The sequence below is a fragment of the Periplaneta americana genome, chromosome 14 (genome assembly GCF_040183065.1).
Source record: "Periplaneta americana isolate PAMFEO1 chromosome 14, P.americana_PAMFEO1_priV1, whole genome shotgun sequence".
NCBI classification, from domain to species: domain Eukaryota; kingdom Metazoa; phylum Arthropoda; class Insecta; order Blattodea; family Blattidae; genus Periplaneta; species Periplaneta americana.
In genome coordinates, this window is record NC_091130.1 from 118,136,931 (window position 1) to 118,155,235 (window position 18,305).

The following is an 18,305-nucleotide window of genomic DNA, read 5'->3' on the forward strand; positions in this document are numbered from 1 at the left end:
CCATGGGGAGCCATATGACTTCTTTTCAACCCCTTTCTTCCTTGCTGTACACCACGCAGTGTTGATGCCATGACAGATGAATATTAAGCGTCCCCATTTAGAGTTTGGATTTGCTGTCGGTGCGCAGCCCTGTTCTAGAAAGACTGTACATTTTAATGCATCTTAAAATTCAACATATTAATCATCATTCACGGCAAAATCAAATGTTTCGAATGAACATTTGTACATTATGCAAAAATAAGGGCGAAAATGCTCGAAGAGAAGAAAAATACGGGAGTCTGTTAAAAATTAGGGTCAAATATAGGAGATTCTGGGAAATACAGGGGAGTTGGTAACCCTAGGTCTAACATAAATAATGTTATGAACATACTAGTTGCACTTCAGCTTCTATATGTGCACTTCATAGGTTTTGAAGTAAATTTATATTTCTGTTCAACAGTTTCTTCTCTGGTTTTTGAATTATTTCAATTTATTTTTAGCATGTCTTTTCTATAACATTTCTATAACAGTTGTATTTATTTTTTCCCACGACCCCATTACTCCATACTCCATCCTGTGACTTTATTTACAGACATTAAAGGTCATGTAACTTCATAGACTGTTAGAAAATATTAGTGAAGATCACCTATTATTTCATGTGCACTAGATTGGATAGGTTTTCCTTGACTTTTATATTTATCACTAAAGAAAAATAGTAATCAAATAACTGAACACAAAATGAACCAAAGGAAAAGCACAAAATATACACTTGGTACAGTAACAATGGACTGAAGTGGTTTGCATTATGCTCACACTGTATGGCTGAAGAAGATTTTGCCATTTAGTACAGACCCAGAAACAGAATTTGGGTCACCTGAATTTTCTAAATTACAGTTATAACATACTGCATATGCTCAGTGCTTACTGTGCAGTATGTTATAACTGGAACTTGGAAAATTCAGAGAGCCAAATTTTGTTCCTGAGTCTGTACAAATGCTATTGAGTATGATGACGTGGTGTAGATTGTTCTTAGCAGTTTAAGGAAAGGCCAAGAGACAACTGAAAACCAGTAATTAAGTGAAACTAATGTCATACATTGCCAACCTTTGATTATTCTTGATATGGTAAAAAAGCCCATTACCCTATGTAATATTTGTTAATCATATGTAAAGACAGTATGCATTGTTTTCTTCATTTCAGAAAACCATGTATGGTGCAAATGTAATTATATTTGAAGGAATCCTAGCATTTTATCATGCTGAAATTTTAAGGGTAAGTTTATACTTTGAAGTAACCAATTCTGATTTATTTAATATACATTCTAAGCTTGAATTTTATGACTCATTACAGGAGCTCCCGAGGTTTTCATCTCAGACAAAACACTTTGTTGGTACTCATGGTTTTAATTGATAAAAATTACAGTCTGTGATGAATCTCTCTCTCCTGATATAATGTAAGGGAACCAACTCACATGGAAAATTTACGTTGCCGTGAACACAACATGTTAAAAAAAATTACGGAACATATTATACTCTTATAATATATATTAAATCCTGACTTTTCTGAAGGGACAGTTGTTCTACCTGGTCCCTTCCCCCTGTTTGCATGCCTGATTCTTTATAATTAGATGTGTTTTGAGTAGCTTTGTTGTATATATTTACAGATGCTGGATATGAAGATTTTTGTAGATACAGATGCTGATGTTCGGTTAGCTCGAAGATTAAAGCGTGATATTTGTCAGCGAGGTCGAGATCTGGAAGGAGTTTTGAAACAGTACTGCAATCTTGTGAAACCTGCTTTCTATCACTATATCGCTCCAACTATGGTACATGCTGATATTATAGTTCCTCGAGGTGGAGAAAATGAAGTAGCCATCGAGTTAATTGTTCATCATGTACACACCCAGCTCCAACTGGTGAATATAAATATATAATAATTATGTTTTTTCTGCATGATTCACTCAGATTAGAAAATAATACATACATGGGGTGAAAGAGGTGTAACTGCATTAATTTTAGGAATGGAACCTTTAGGTTATAAGTAATCAAAAAATCAAATGTCATCTTGGTATTTGAGTAACAGCCATTCCAGGGAAACTGAGAATTCCAATGAAAACGTTTTTTCAGACATTCGTTTATTATTAGTGTAAGACATAGATAAGACCCTAAATTTAAATATTCTAATGTTTTATTTTCAAAAGCAAAATATTTCACAAAATTTATGGGCATTGAATCTAAGTGGTCTTGGCTAGATAATGGGTACTTTTTGTTTCCCTAAGTTTGCAGCATTTATTCATAGAGAGATCAGCTGTTAATGTATGTTTTTCAAGGAGCTGTTGTTGAAGAAATATTTTGAAAGCCTGCACTACCTCCAGAGCTCCAGGATCAAGGAACTTTTTACTCTGTACTATATTCGTTTTGCCATTTATTTTCAGTAGTTTGGGTTAATAACAATTTAATCTTACAGTTCAAGTGAATATTTTGACTTAGAAATGTTACAGTTGTTTTGGAACTGGAAAAATAGACATTAACTCATCTGTAACATCCATGACGAAATGTGTGTAACATCTGTGACATGGAAGAAATAGCTAAAATATTTACAGATTATGTTTTCGTGAACTAATTGGATGTCATGAGATTTACATACCTTTCACATGGACACTGTGAGAATGAATCTCTTTTTGATTGAGGCAGAGACCTGAGTTTTACACTTTTTTGTTAATAAGTTGTGAAGTGAGTTCACAAATCTTGTAACATCCGTGACGGAACCTTTTCTTTATTTTCTGCAATAATAATAAATTATATTCAAACAACTTTTTTTCTGTAAAATGATACTGATCTTCTAAATTGATTCTAATAATAAAAGATGAGAAATGTCATTTCATTTTCAATATACCGGTATAGAGTTTTAAAATAGTAAAAATGTAACATCCGTAACAACTGGAATGGCTGATAACAGTTTAGCCGAAAAAAATAATTTGTGTCTGAAGTTTGAATCCCATTTATGGTAAGGCTATTGGGTATTCAGATGTATGAGTGATAAGATATGAACACGAATAACAAGCCGAAAAAAATATTCCTTTGTTATTTCTTCGAAAAATTAACTGATTAAAAATGCATTTACAATGTGATGAACCTTCAAGAAATCTGGCATCGCTGCACTTAAGGGTTGCTTGCAAAGTGTACAGTAGAACCTCTGTTATCTGTGTAATGAAGGGGTAGAGTGAACAGTTAATCTAGAAAATCGGATAATCCGTACCATAAAAAGTTTTCATATACTAAGTGCATAATAGTTTCGTAATTTCCTCCATGGTCTTTCCTTTTAACATACTAGGTAGTGGATCAGAAGTTCACTAATTTAAGTCTGGTTTTTAATGGCCAAGGACACTCCTTATGATGACTGTCTGTGGAAAGATAGGAATAGTAGAGGTCTCATGTAGATTTAGAAATTTTATACAGTTTATATTTTGTTTTTCATTAAATCGCGCACAGGTATAATTCCTGTCTCGTATTGTGATGTGAGATGAACCACATTTTTTCTTTTCCCAAATCACTTAATTACTTGCACTTTTTTTCGAAGCACAACATGTTTTCTTTTCATCAGTCACGAAATATCATTACTGGTATTTAATTTTCTACAATAAAGCATTTAAAATACGTACGTCTTTCATGTTTTATCATGTGGAAAACATGGCTGCTCAGCTGTGAAAAATGAAAATCTGTGTGCCACACATGTGCAATGCTTAGGTTTGTTACACACCACTTTTTCAGCAAGAGTACGCAACAAAGACTAAGGAATAATGTATTTTGATAATCAGCAGCCAAGAAGCCTCTCATAGTATACAAATGAACATAGGCGTAATGTTTTTTATATTTACGTAACACTTTTCTCCACCTAGTTTGCTCGTCAAGGTTGGCGTTTTTCTGCCAGCAGAAATTTGAATAGAACTGTGCTGTGCTAATGAGAAAACAAAATTACTGAATGCATTGACCAATAAAATGATTTCCATGTTTAAATTCAAGCATTTACTTCACGATTTACATGTTTAAATGCAGACTTTTTTCACGATTTATATATTCAAATAACTTCTTTTATGAATTACAGGACTTTTGTTCACGGTTTTATGGTGTCCCTACTAATTAGTGCAGTAGTATTTTATTAATATCAGATGCTCTGTAGTTTCTGCTGCAAGTAAGTGCGATTATGGTGTTATATAGTGATACCTTCCTAAACTATTAAATATACAGTTTGTTGTTGTTTTCTAATGCCAAACATTTGACAATAAAGTCATTTGACCTCTTGCACTTCAATAGTTTTCAAAGATATTGTCACGATCAGTCACTGAAGCACAGATTTTGAGGTGTTCCGAATCCATTTCTTGGTTTGAGTTGCACAATGGGCAGTTAGGGGACTGATATATTCCAATTAAATGTACAGTTTATATTGCACTATTTAATTTCTTTTGTCTCAAAATGAGAATGTTAAGATAGTCATAACTAGGGTGCGAAGTTTTAGGTCGTTAAAATGTAATTTTTGGTGCCTAAAATAGGCTTAATAGTATAGGAAATAGTCTCTAAAGAATTGAAAATAGGCTCTAACAAAAAATAATGTTTTCTTTAAAAACATGTTACAAATCATCAGGAATTCACTTGTAGAATTTAATACATTTTAAATGGTTATACATCGTTACCACCACTATTACTAAAAGTACAAGAACAACACATATGTAACTAATTGTATACATAAACTAAACAATAAATGTGAAAAATAAGTTTTTGACATAAATTTAGTAAACAATTAAGTCAAATATAATCAATTTTTACCAAGCCTTGTCCGTTAATGTCCTTAATAATTAGCTTATTAACAAAAAATTACTAACACTTTATCTAAATGTTCAACTAAAAAGCAATGCCGTCTGTCACCCAACACAAATTTATATGCTGAAAATGAATGCTCCACATCCACTGAAGTAACAAGAGTGTATTTCAATTTTGACACTAGTTGGACAGGATTGTTACATTGAAAAATCCGTGTCCTTCCCTGCTAGGATATCTGAAGCAGTACACAGGTCCTTCAGTCCTACATTTCTCTGCAGAACTTGCTCCAGTTTATCCCGTACTTTATTTCCAACACAACCAGGAACACATTTAGAATTTAAAGTACAAATTTTCGAAATAAGAATAGGTGTTTTGACCTATTGGAGACAAAACATATGTAATAGGTAAAAATAGGCTTTGTCGTCAAAATAGGCATTTTTAGGTGTTATTAAAATACCAATTCTAGGCATAGTTTTATATGAAACGTGTACTTGCAAGTTTTTATGAACTTATCTTTTAAGGATTGAAATAGGTTTTTACCTAAAATCCGAAGTCGAGTCATGACTGATATTGTGTAATAAATAGACATCGGATTTTTAGGCACTAAAAATTGCAGTTTTGGGCGCCTAAAATAAGCTCAAAATTTGTAAAATTAGGCTCTATTTTAATGAAAATAGGCATTTTAGGCACATCAAGGTATCATACTTATTTCTTTCACTGAAATTTTTAGTTATGCACTAAAATACGCACAAAAAAGTATGTTTAAACATTAAAAAAGAATACTATATTATATTTATAAACAGAGCTGCACAAATTTAATATATTGAAACTAATGAAATAATGATTATTGATATCAAGATTACTCATTTTAAGTTATTGAAATTCAGTTCCATGCTCAGACTTTATTATAATTATCTGCACAGTACACCACCAGAATTTTTTCTAAATTCTCCACAGTTAACCTTTGCCTTTTGTCACTGAGAATCATTTTGAAAGCAGAAAAACTTCTTTCAACCGAAACTGATCTGAGAGGTGCAAATTTTAAATTAGGTACAATAGAAACATCAATACTTACTGGAACATTTACACTTTCCCCCTATATCACTCTTGATACTTTTTCCAACAATGAAAATCCTACATTCTTATTTAATATGTTGTCCCACTTATTTTTAACTTTTTTCCCAGTTTCGCCCAAAGCAGAATGTATGTTCACTTGAGCTTCCTTTACTATTGCTATTTGGCTACAAAGAGATTGTTTTTCACGTTCTAATTGTTCAATGCTTGCAGGTATGAAAGAAAAGTTTGATGTTATGTAGGCAATATCGTTTTTCACTCGTGAGTCATTCAGACAATCTTTCACTGCTTTCACACACACTGCACTATCAGTTTCAGGTAATTTATCAATAACTGTGACCACTTCTTTAAAATACTTAGAATAATACACCACTGACTGAATCCAGGTTCCCCATCGTGTAACAACCGGCTGAGGTGGGAGTGGGATATCTGGAAAGTTCTCTCTGAATATTAAAATCCAGGATGGAGCTTTACAAAAACATTTTTTTGTGTTAGAAATAAACGAATTGACAAGAGGAAATTCATTCCGGATTGTTTCAGAAACCCTGTGAAAGCCATGTGCTAGACAGGTTACATGCGTGAGGTTAGGATAAAATGTTTTAAGAAGTGGAGCTGCAGCAACCATGTATGAGGCAGCATCAGTACAAAACAACAGAACTTTAGAATCGTCTATATTACCTGAGTATAAAGACTGTAGGCCTTTATTTACAAAATAAGCAATGGCTTGGCTATTCACTTTCGAAAGTTCCTTAACACATACGAGGTGTGGAATCGAAGGTCCATCAGGACTAAGTTTTCCTACTACCATATTTGCTATGTACCTATTCATAGGATCTGAGGTTTCATCCACAGAGACCCATATGTAAGAATCACTTATATCCTCCCGAATGGAAGCTAAAGTTTAATTGTATATTCTGTCTTAAGTAATTTTTTCTTAGGGTCGACTCAGATGGGATATTTTGTTTGCAGTATTTTTGTAAAAACTGTCTTAAAATCGGATTTTCAATTGCATTCCAGGGAATGTTAGCAGCAACAAACGCTCTGGTTAAATCAGCATAGAAATTGCTGCTGAGATTGGATGAAGTAGGCTGTGTTAGTAAAGTTTATTGCAGTTGATTTTTCTGCTGAGCTTTAGCCTTATGAGCCGCTCCTTGCACATGCTGCTTTAGGTGGCACTTCTTTTCTTGCGAAATCTAAAAATGTAAAGTAAACTGAATTAAAATAAAATCCTAATTGTTGTATTGCCATATTTCTATCACAAAGTTAGTGGGTTCGAACAATCAAAATTTTAATGACCTGCAAATACTTTAACTATCGGAATTTAAAAGGTTAAAGTGTAGTGGTCTTAAAAAGAATTATACCTCAGGATAGCTCAGTCAATGTATAAATATTATAGGCCTACTCATTAAAATTAATAGAATTTATATATTTCAACTATTGTTACATACCTGTTTGCTACAAATCTTGCAGAATATTATTTTTCCATCATAAGTGAATTCTGAATATTCTGTTAGCCATTGCCGGATCAATGTAGATTTTGCACTTATATTTTTCGGCATTATTGCGTTAAACTTCACAGGAAAACGTCCTACCGCTCAAAACTTCTCAACACAAATAAGGTGAGGGAAAGAGCAACTGTTAACAAGCATTCAAATGAACCGTTGTTATTGAGATTCAATTGGACAAAAATACAAAGTTCCACTTATTGTTGCATTTCCTGGTAGTGTTAACACTAGGAGGGCCATTCTTTTAAATATTTTGTAACGGTTTACCCTACTAATTCGCAGTTTTACGACTTTTCATAAATATTTCAAAAACACTCTTTCTCCAAAAATTGTGATTTTATGACACTCTGAAGGGCAGTACAGCTAATCGGTTTCAGACCGAAAACAGTCATTTTTATAGTATAGTATATCTCTGAATCGGTAGCAGCACATGTTGTGATTGTTGCCTGCTTCAAAACTAAGGTTGGTTCTTTGTCGGCATTTATGCCTCCAAACATGTTAAATTCGGTGAAATCTATTGCGAGTGTCGTGAGATTCAAAACATTTTGTTTCCTTTATCAATGGTTTCATGGCCGGTGTGAAGCAAACTTTCCACTTTTTAAATGCCTTAAATTTCGCAGTGAATGCATGTATAAATTATAAAAAGTAAGAGTAAAATGCGAAACTTTACAGTGAGTTAGGCATTTTTAGGCGAATATTAACAAATTAGGCTCTAATAACCGTTTTAGGGCATTTTAGGGCACTATAAAACTCTTTGAATACCTTTCAATTTCCATGAAACACAAATATTAATAATTATTTTTACTTTTCTCCTAAAGATACAAAATAGGCATTTGCCCTAGAATCCGATGTCTGGTAATAAAGGACCTAAACTTTACTCTGCTAGGTTTTTCAACAGATCATAGATATCAAGAATCAAATTCTACCTGGCATAGCTCAGATGTTTAGTGAGTTGAACTCATGCTGCAAGGTTATGCTCAGCTGTGGGTTCGAATCCCACTTGGGTTGATTGCCTGGTTGAATTTTTTTCTCCTGGGTTTTCCTGATGTGTAAAGTGAATGTCAGATAATCCTGTAACACTCTCTTCACATTCATCAGGTCAAATACCATCCCACTATCACAAATTCCACCAATAAGCGTAATATGCTTTCAAGCTTTCAGAAAAAAGAATCTCTTCTAACTTATAATCTCTAATTTATTTTTCACATATTGGAGGTTTTCTTAATTAAAAATTAAATTACATTATTCTCGCAGACTGGCAGTTGGGAAACACTTTTCTGAAATCCAGGCAATATTGCAGCAAGAATGTTGAATGATAAAAACCTATTAATCTTCAAATTTCACTCTTCTTAAACTCTTCAACCATGGCACAAGATTTATGCCTTTTTTGCTGTGTCATTAATGCAGGAACATCCAACATTCAGAAGAGTGTATTGACTTCATTATTAAGGATAACAAAGAAAGAAACCCACAGATAGGTTCCCTGTTTCTTGCTTTCCCTGATGTATCAGTATGTAGCTTCTAAATGAGGCATGTTTCTGCATCTGTAACGCAGTGCAAAAATTTCCTGTCATGTCAAACACTGTAAAGAGTTTAAGCCATTCCTTGTGTCCTCTTTCCTTCTCTTTGCTCATATTCCAGTTTTTCATGGCAGTGCATATTATATTATGCAAAGATACTTTCCTGTAGTGTTTAACATAGCCACATTTCATTAAGCTAAATTTCTCGTAAGAGACAAATGGACGAATGCTGACCCATGTGCCAGACAGTGGCCTGTCGAGATATTTTGAATAACCCACCAGTAGCCCAAAGCACTGACACATGTCTGTGTAAACAACTGAGGAGTGGTGGAATGAGAGTTATGCGACTGTACACCTCACTCACTTCGCAGGTTGGCTATTAATAGTGTAGAACAGACGTCAGACAGCTTCATAAACAGTGGTGCTTCACTTCCTACTAGTGTGGTGGATGTTTTTTTACTGCTTTAGTTTTAGTTGTGTATTTTTTAAAGTGTGAAGTAAAATGGCGTTTATTAAACATTATCTGTCAAAAAAGAAAAGTGAAAATGGTGTTCCAGATGTTCACTGAAGAATAGAATCAATTTCTGTTTATTATGCAAAATATATCAAAACTAATTTACATTATCTGTTCTACAACAGTTGCAGGTACTTGAAATATACAACCATGTAAGGCATTTCAAACAAACTTACAGCATCTTAAGAAATATTGTTGTTACATGCTCAAAATAAAAAATAAAAAACCTTCTCAATAATTGTGAAGTTATTAAAGAAAGTCCGTTTATATTTTGTAGAACATACTGATGATAGAAACATAAAAATTGGCGGACGATTTATTTATTTATTTATTTATAATTACAAGGTGCATTAAAGAAACAGTGGATGTTGTGTCAACACAAACTATATAACTGCTATTTCCAGATACTGTCCTGTTGCAATAAAATATTAGAATAGCTTTGTGACTAGCGTTTCTAGTGGTCACCTTCTAAAATTACTCATGATGGACTATTTTTTTATTTTAACCTGCCTAGTCTCGAAGCATTTTAACCACTTCAGATTAAACCATCTGTGCATGCGTCAACAGTTCAGAATTCCCAGTTTCTGCTCTTAATTGAGAACCAATTTCACTTGTTTCGAACGAGTTCTAAAGGAAATTGGAACAGGTAACTGGGTGTTCAGAATCGGTTTGGAATCTATTCTGAACCGTGCTGGAACAAACCTAGTGAGAAAGAAATTTTAAGACAGATTTAGTTGTGTAAAGAAAAGTTACATTCATTTTATCCTACAATCAAGCCTTGTATTCTAAGAAATATAGCTAATCTTGAGCCGTCGTACTTCACCCAATAAATTTATCTTTTATATTTATGGTCATTTTCATGTTACCAGTTTGAAAATAATGGTGTTCTTTCTTCTCCTTAGAGAGGTTTTAAGTTGCGTGAGAAGTTGGCACATTCATACATGGGACAGCCTTTACCAAGTTCAATATACTTGCTGCCCTCAACACCACAAATCAGAGGTCTTCACACCTTCATTCGTAACAAAGATACTCCAAGAGATGAGTTTATATTCTACTCAAAACGACTTATCCGTCTTGTTATTGAATACGCACTCTCTTTATTACCTTTTAAGGTAAGTTAATTACACTTATGTTGTCAGATTATTGTAATCTTTTTTATTTGTAAGTATTGAAGATTGCTGAAGGATAAGAAACTGGTTTATGTTGATTTTTTTTTTTTTTTTTTTTACCCAGTGGTGGAGACTTGAGATTAGGGAAAACACTGGAATTTTACTGGAAGCAAGTAAAGAGATAGGTTTGGAAGTAAATCCCGAAAAGACAAAGTATTTGATTATGTCTCGTGACGAGAATATTGTACGAAATGGAAATATAAAAATTGGAAATTTATCTTTCGAAGAGGTGGAGAAGTTCAAATATCTTGGAGCAACAGTAGCAAATATAAATGATACTCGGGAGGAAATTAAACACAGAATAAATATTGGAAATGCCTGTTATTATTCGGTTGAGAAGCTTTTATCATCCAGTCTGCTGTCAAAAAATCTGAAGGTTAGAATTTATAAAACAGTTATATTACCGATTGTTCTTTATGGTTGTGAAACTTGGACTCTCACTTTGAGAGAGGAACATAGGTTAAGGGTGTTTTGAGAATAAGGTGCTTAGGAAAATATTTGGGGCTAAAAGGGATGAAGTTACAGGAGAATGGAGAAAGTTACACAACACAGAACTGCACGCATTGTATTCTTCACCTGACATAATTAGGAACATTAAATCCAGATGTTTGAGATGGGCAGGGCATGTAGCACGTATGGGCGAATCCAGAAATGCATATAGAGTGTTAGTTGGGAGGCTGGAGGGAAAAAGACCTTTAGGAAGGCCGAGACGTAGATGGGAAGATAATATTAAAATGGATTTGAGGAAGGTGGGATATGAAGGTAGAGATTGGATTAATCTTGCTCAGGATAGGGACCAATGGCAGACTTATGTGACAGCGGCAATGAACCTCCGGGTTCCTTAAAAGCCAATAAGTAAGTATTGAAGATTGCTGAAAGATAAGAAACTGGTTTATGTTGACTGATTTTTTTTTTCTTTATCCAGTAGTGGATACTTGAATTTGTGTGTTGATTTTTTTTTTCTTTACCCAGTGGTGGGTACTTGAATTTGTGTCATTCACCCAAGAGTCCTCATCTGTGAGCAGTGCACCAAAGCTGTAGTTCTTCTTGCCGCTGTAGTCATAGCCCTCACCGTGGGAGCAAATTACATAGAACTGCATGATGATGATTAATGAAACAATGGTGAAATGCTAGGAGAGAAAATTGAAATATCTTGCTAAAACTCACCACCAAGTACCATATTTGTTCACCACAAATTCCCCTTTGATCCACTCTCTACTAGGTTACCAGTGTGAAAAGTTGATGCTCTGGCTGTTCAGCTAATGGCGCATCCAACTAATTGTTAGTATTTTATACTTGAAAAATAAATTCTCTATTGTCATTCAGTGTCAGATATATTATGTTCTGTTTGTTTAATAATGTAATTTTTTAAAAATTTTTTTTTATTTATTTAAATGTGGGTCTTTCATGTCTATTCTTGTAGTAAATTGTTACGATAGAACACAGAGAGTGTCTTAAACTCATGGAATTCCCTTTTGACCTGAAGCAAAATATCTTCCATGATGAAAACGAAAGTCCATGTTCTCTTAAGAATGTAAAGAGATTGTTTATTAAATGAAATGTAAAATGAAAATTCAAATTTGTGCTTCTCTCATATCATTATATATATATATATATATATATATATATATATATATATATATATTATATATAGTTAGCAACAGCTATATAACATTGTTGAGAAGTGGTATGTTCGAGGTAGACCGAAAACAAAATTGTTGGTTCTAGTAATTTAAAATCATTGGAAAAAGTATCTGGTTATTTCCTAGTTCAGTTCATCATCATTTGAAAAGCTACTGCTGGGAAAGAACAGAAATTTAGAAAATGAAACCATTTCATACAGGCACTTAATTGATTGCAGGCAACTATATAAAGGAGAGTATTGTAATGAAAAGGAATTCGAAAATGCACAGGGGTGACTGGCAATCCTAGAAGGTAAAGAGGTCTACTGGGGTTCTGTAAAAAGGGGGAGTTACTGCGTAACAACAGACACCATCGTGCTTGTACAGCAATTGCCAACCTGCTAAGGAACAGAGGATGGAAAGTACATGAGATTCATTGTGTGTCTGAAGATGATTCTCATAGAAGGGTGGATATAATTGCCATCAGTAGAAGAACCCAGAAAGCGATGGTCTTAGACTCTACGATATGCTTTGAGCGAGATACAAATCAGGCACTGCAGGTAAATGATGACAAGCAAGCTAAATATGTACCTTGCCTTCCATACCTCAGTGAAAAATATAGCATTTCGCTTTACAACTGAGATATTACAGACTTACTATTTGGATTGAGGGGTTGATTACCAAAATTTACATGTAATATCCTTCAATCTTTTAAAATTCCCTTTTATGAGGTTCTGAAGATTGTGATGGAAATTCTGAAGGTGTCTCTTCAAATTCTACACTATCATTTATATGTTGACACGTAAATTTTTGTTTTAATGTACAATTCGAATAATTATTTTACTTGTTTCATTTCCCTTTGTCTTTTATGTTTGTTAATCCCGGATCTCAGTGGTCAACCTCACTTCAGGACAGTTGATTTTAAATAAATCTTAATAGTCAGTATTTAAATTAAAATATAAAATGTATTTGATATTTAATTTATACTACTGTTTTGTCAGAATAATGCCACATTTTTGTAGTTATTTTCAGCTTTTCAGTTTTACATTACCCATAGATTGATTATTAAAAAAATTGATAAATTTCATTGTAAGAGTTCATTATCTCGAGAAATCACTTCTAAATCTCAATTTTACAAACTGTAACATAATCATTCATTTCATAAAATTTCTTTTGTTGGTGAGTAAAACTTCATTCTTATGTTTTTATGGAGTCTGAAAGAAAAAAAAAATCAAGTGAGAAAACGTATAACTGAAATGATATTTAATATCTGAAATAGCATTTGAAGACTATTTGGGACGAACAAATGAAGTCAATTTAGTAACATTTTCACAAGAGAAATTTATAAATTTACAGTTAGCCATCTTTGAGTCTAAAATGAAGTACTCAAATTTATAACAAATATTCTTGAAAATGTAAGATTATATGGTTAGAGCCAAAACTGGCTGATATATTACATTTCAAAATCCAATCCAGAAAATTTTACGACATAGACTTAGCGTGTTCTTCCCATCTGATCTTCATTTAATAACACGTGATTATTTTAGAAAAAAATTCAGTTATTTTGGACTGCTTGCTCCTGAGGCATAAACCATGCCCTTAAATTGCGTTAAATAGGGCTCGGAAGTTGATGACCTAAAAGTCACAGAAAAATGACATATAAAATGACCTTAAATTTCTGAAAATGTGACATTAAAATTAAAAAAAAAATGGCCATGATTTTAATAATAATATACAAACAAAATATTATACTTCCATCTGTGGAAAATATATTATCACCAAACTCAGTCACTAACTGTCGCAAAAAAACTTTGTCTGCATTGTTTTATTTTCGACATTTTTATGTTTTCACTTGTGAGATACAATATGCTGACTACAGGCACTGCGGTTGCAATATTTGTTCTGTTGCATTAATGGAGGAAAGCTCGTAACACACGTGATAGGAGTCAAGTCTGATGCAACAATAAGAAAAATTCCTGCATGATGCAATCTGCATTAGGTTCTCGAATATAGGCTACGACTACACCATAAAAAGTCTGTTCATAAGTAGAAAAGGGCAAAAATGGAACAAATAGTAGGACATTTTGTAGAAAAAGAAAAAAAAGCAAAATATGAGTTGGCTATATTTAGTTCATGTTGAAGTGAAACGAGTTTGTATTGCATCCTGCATTGCTTGTGATGCCTGAGAAAAAGATGATATTTCATTAACTTCTGAGTCCTACTTATAACTGTTCCATAATTTGTTCAGTTACATCATGATGTGTTACGAAATGTTTCACTGTTTCTAAAGCAATAACAGAGTCATCAAAGGAGACAAGTTTGTTGGAGGAAAGCATGGGCAGCTTCGAATTTCTATGAATTTCAAAGTGGTTCACATCTTAACATTGAACCAGGACCTGATTAAACCCATGCTGTATTTTCATGTTATTACATTTTCACGGCAAACCTAATTGTGAAACAAATTGATTTAAAATGTATAAATGATGTTTCGTATCTCCTGAGGTTTAAAATACAATAATATAAGTAAAAAAAAAAAGACGTATAAACAAAAACGTATAACCAAAATAAATTAACATGTAAAGTATAGGAATTTTGCTGGTACTTCAGGAAAAAAAAAAAATTAAAAAACCCAAAAATATTTATATATCTTAAAGATACCATTTCCAAAATTAAATCTTGAAATAAAATCCATAAGTGAAGTTTTACAGAATCATTCAGAGAGAACTCATTCATCTGGTGACCAAATTAAGTGGATCTGTTATTTTGACACACAGGAACAAGTAGTGGAAACACCACAAGGAGTGTTATATCACGGAAAAAGATGTGCAAGTGATAAAATCTGCGGCGTCTCAATCCTGCGAGCAGGAGAGACCATGGAGCAGGCTGTGTGTGATGTTTGTAAAGACATTCGTATTGGCAAGATACTTATTCAGACAAATTTGACGACAGGAGAGCCAGAAGTAAGTGAGTTAATTATTTCTCTACATTAGTCTTGCATCATATCTTATAACCTATGTTGTGAGGAATTTTTTATTATTTGACTTATTTCAATTTTTTAGTCTCTAGGATGTAAGTGAATGTCGTCTTCCCTTTATGTCCACACAACTCAAATGGGCTGACAAGATGCCAGAAACCAACTTTGAGTACACACAATTCTGTGTGACTTAAATTGTGGCTTTCTGTTAACGTACCTTCAGTAACGAATATATTATGCAAATCAGGATTTCAGGTAGTAGCTCCTTGTAAAGCAGGTTTCAATAATTTCAAGGGAAAAATTGTTCTGGGGCCAGGTGATTTTGAACATTTATAACTTTAAGGCTGAGTGCACACAGAATCAGACGTGATGCAACATGGCGAGGCGAGACGCGATGTTTTGCTTTACAATGCCTCATGACAGCTTAACTCTGTCTGGACAACTGATTTGCTGGCTGTATGGGTTTGGAAAACTGGCCTAGGCTAGAAAATGGCGTCAATGAAAGTGGACTGTCTATATGAGAAATTCTATTGTATTTAGTTATTATTTCTTAAGGATGCCTAATACGCCTAAAAATCTATATAATTGAAAGAATCTTAAAATGAAATACTACTAATGTAGTGTACAAACGTCATTTTCTATGTTTATGACTACTTCACGACTCTCAATAAAGAAAAATAGTATACTGTATTAAATCAGTAATGAGTGATGGTATAGAGCAGAGAAGTAGACCTACTACAAATTATTATTATTATTATTATTATTATTATTATTATTATTATAAATATTATTATTATAAATATTATTATTATAAATATTATTATTCACCTGGTGCTTTCATCTCATTGCAATTTCTCACATATTTTTTAGAAACCACGTTATTGTCGTGATAATGTTTCAAAGATATTACAGAACGTACATTTCCTGTACCAAAACAACTAATTTATCCACATCGAGCTCCATTATGAATAATGTGCACTACACAACAATATAGTATTTGTAGATAGCGAAAGAGTACAATCATAGCCACTACTAATGCATGCGCAGTACACTGCAGCTATCAGACAGTCTCCTCGCGATGAACTTTAAGTAGTCATTCGATGTTGTCTCTCCATGACTCCATATGTCTGCTTGTGACCGTCACACCATGTCTGATTCTGTGTGCACCACATAATAAGAAATCAATGGAAGGCAAGTACCACGAGACAAAATGTCTTGTTGTGCCGTGCCGCGTCTGATTCTGTGTGCACCTGGCCTATGGCAGTTAATGCAAGAATGAGTTAATGTCTGCATACTTGTTAAAAATATATGGTAATAAAATGTGTATACTTTTTATTAGGACATTATGTATATTCAGCTTTCGTGGGAAACATTCATGTTCTGAGGTTATGATTAATTTGAGAGATGACAGATACAGAGAGAATTTTAAAAATAAGTTTAATTTATAATACAGCATAAAACATGCCCTTTTGTGAAATTATCTCTTGAAAATTCTAATTAAATTGAACACGGTTTTGCATGGTATTTGATTAATATTGTGCATATTATTGAAATATTGAAACAATTGCATTTCTTGCACAGTTGTACTATTTGAGGCTTCCCAAAGACATAAAAGACTACAAAGTGATCTTAATGGATGCGACTGTAGCAACAGGAGCAGCAGCCATGATGGCAATTCGAGTCTTGCTTGACCATGATGTGCCAGAAGAGAACATTCTTATTGTTTCTCTTCTGATGGCTGAAATAGGTAAGTGTGATGTTGAAATTGATTTTTTGTTCAATATTTTTAAAAGTACACTCATACCAATATTGTTGATTTATCAGAACATCTCATAGTGAAAAGTGTATCTACTACTGCTGCTACTGTAAAAGAAAAAAAAATATAAAGTCAACTCTGGATATAGTGAACATTCGGCTATAGTGAACCTAAATTGTTGGTCCCGACCTGCATACATTAATATTTCCATTTATAGTGAACCCTCACTTCGGTTATAGTGAACCTTAAAAATTGAAGTTACGAGAGTTATATCCTGACAAATTCTTATTTGAAGCAGATTTTGTATAAAATTGAAAGAGTGTGTTGAGAATAACATTGTAAATTTCTTACTCTTTAGTAAAGGACAAAGGTAGGATTAGTGATTCCTAGACAATGAGCTGTACTGTAAATTCAGGCAACGCGTGATACCTTGCCTCACTCCATCATCGAAGGGTTGCCATTCTGTTCTCAGGCTCACTATTCTACTGTTATTTTTAATCCTCCACCGTCAAAGGGTTGCCTTTTGTTCTCAGAAACATTTCTGTTATAACAGATAGCATCAAAACAATGGAAAATGAAATTGCCTTCTTTTATTAAAAGGGGACGGACATTATATCCAGAGCATAAATGAAAATAAGATTTCGATGGCTTTCACTCCCTCCCAGTTTCCATTAAGTGACCCGGGAAATTCCAAGGCTGAGTATGCAGTGACACCATAACAGAATTTGTCATTTATACCTGATTAGTAGACATTCGGATTTAGTGAACCTTGGATATAGTGAACGAAATATGCAAGTCCGCAGAGGTTCACTATATCCGGAGTTGACTGTACTATCCATCTCATAGATTAGGATGTAAGCTATAATCCATCCAATGTAAGACCTGCTCTTAACATATTACTCCGCACAAGTTTTAGACTAATCCTACTCGAGTCAGTTGTTCTTATTGATTAAAGATGTATTTTTCACATTTATATGCTTCTGTTCACAACATGGGATATTACATTGAAGTAAAACAATTGATGGCATATATATTGAACAAAATATCTCTGCACAAACACAGTATTGTTTGCTACCATATTTGTTATGCATTGCCACAACAAACTCTCGTTTGTCAATAATATAGATCACTTTTATGGACAGTTTCACATTATATGAGCATTGTCGTGTATATTTTTAAGAAATAATAAGGATACGCCACATCTTTGCTATAAATGATTATTAAATAACAATTCGCATATACAAGAAAAAGTGTCTTTTCTGTCCTCAGTGCTTCGATCAGTTTTCTTATTTTGATAGACTATAGAAAAAATAAGATGATAAAGGAAATGATGGCGATTTAACACATAACTGTATCGTGTAGTACTAAGCTATCA

The 18,305-nt window shown here is 33.4% G+C and overlaps 1 protein-coding gene across 3 annotated transcripts in view; it reads left to right on the top strand.

Annotated features, from left to right (window-relative positions):
- l(2)k01209 (lethal (2) k01209) overlaps positions 1-18,305 on the top strand; it is a 43,635-nt gene that overhangs the window by 8,969 nt on the left and 16,361 nt on the right. For all 3 annotated transcript variants that reach the window (XM_069846004.1, XM_069846005.1, XM_069846006.1), the window contains exons 5-9: positions 1,180-1,251; positions 1,643-1,894; positions 10,312-10,521; positions 14,975-15,160; positions 16,756-16,921. In XM_069846004.1, the coding sequence (XP_069702105.1) occupies positions 1,180-1,251; positions 1,643-1,894; positions 10,312-10,521; positions 14,975-15,160; positions 16,756-16,921 (886 nt within the window). The remainder of the gene's footprint in view (positions 1-1,179; positions 1,252-1,642; positions 1,895-10,311; positions 10,522-14,974; positions 15,161-16,755; positions 16,922-18,305) is intronic.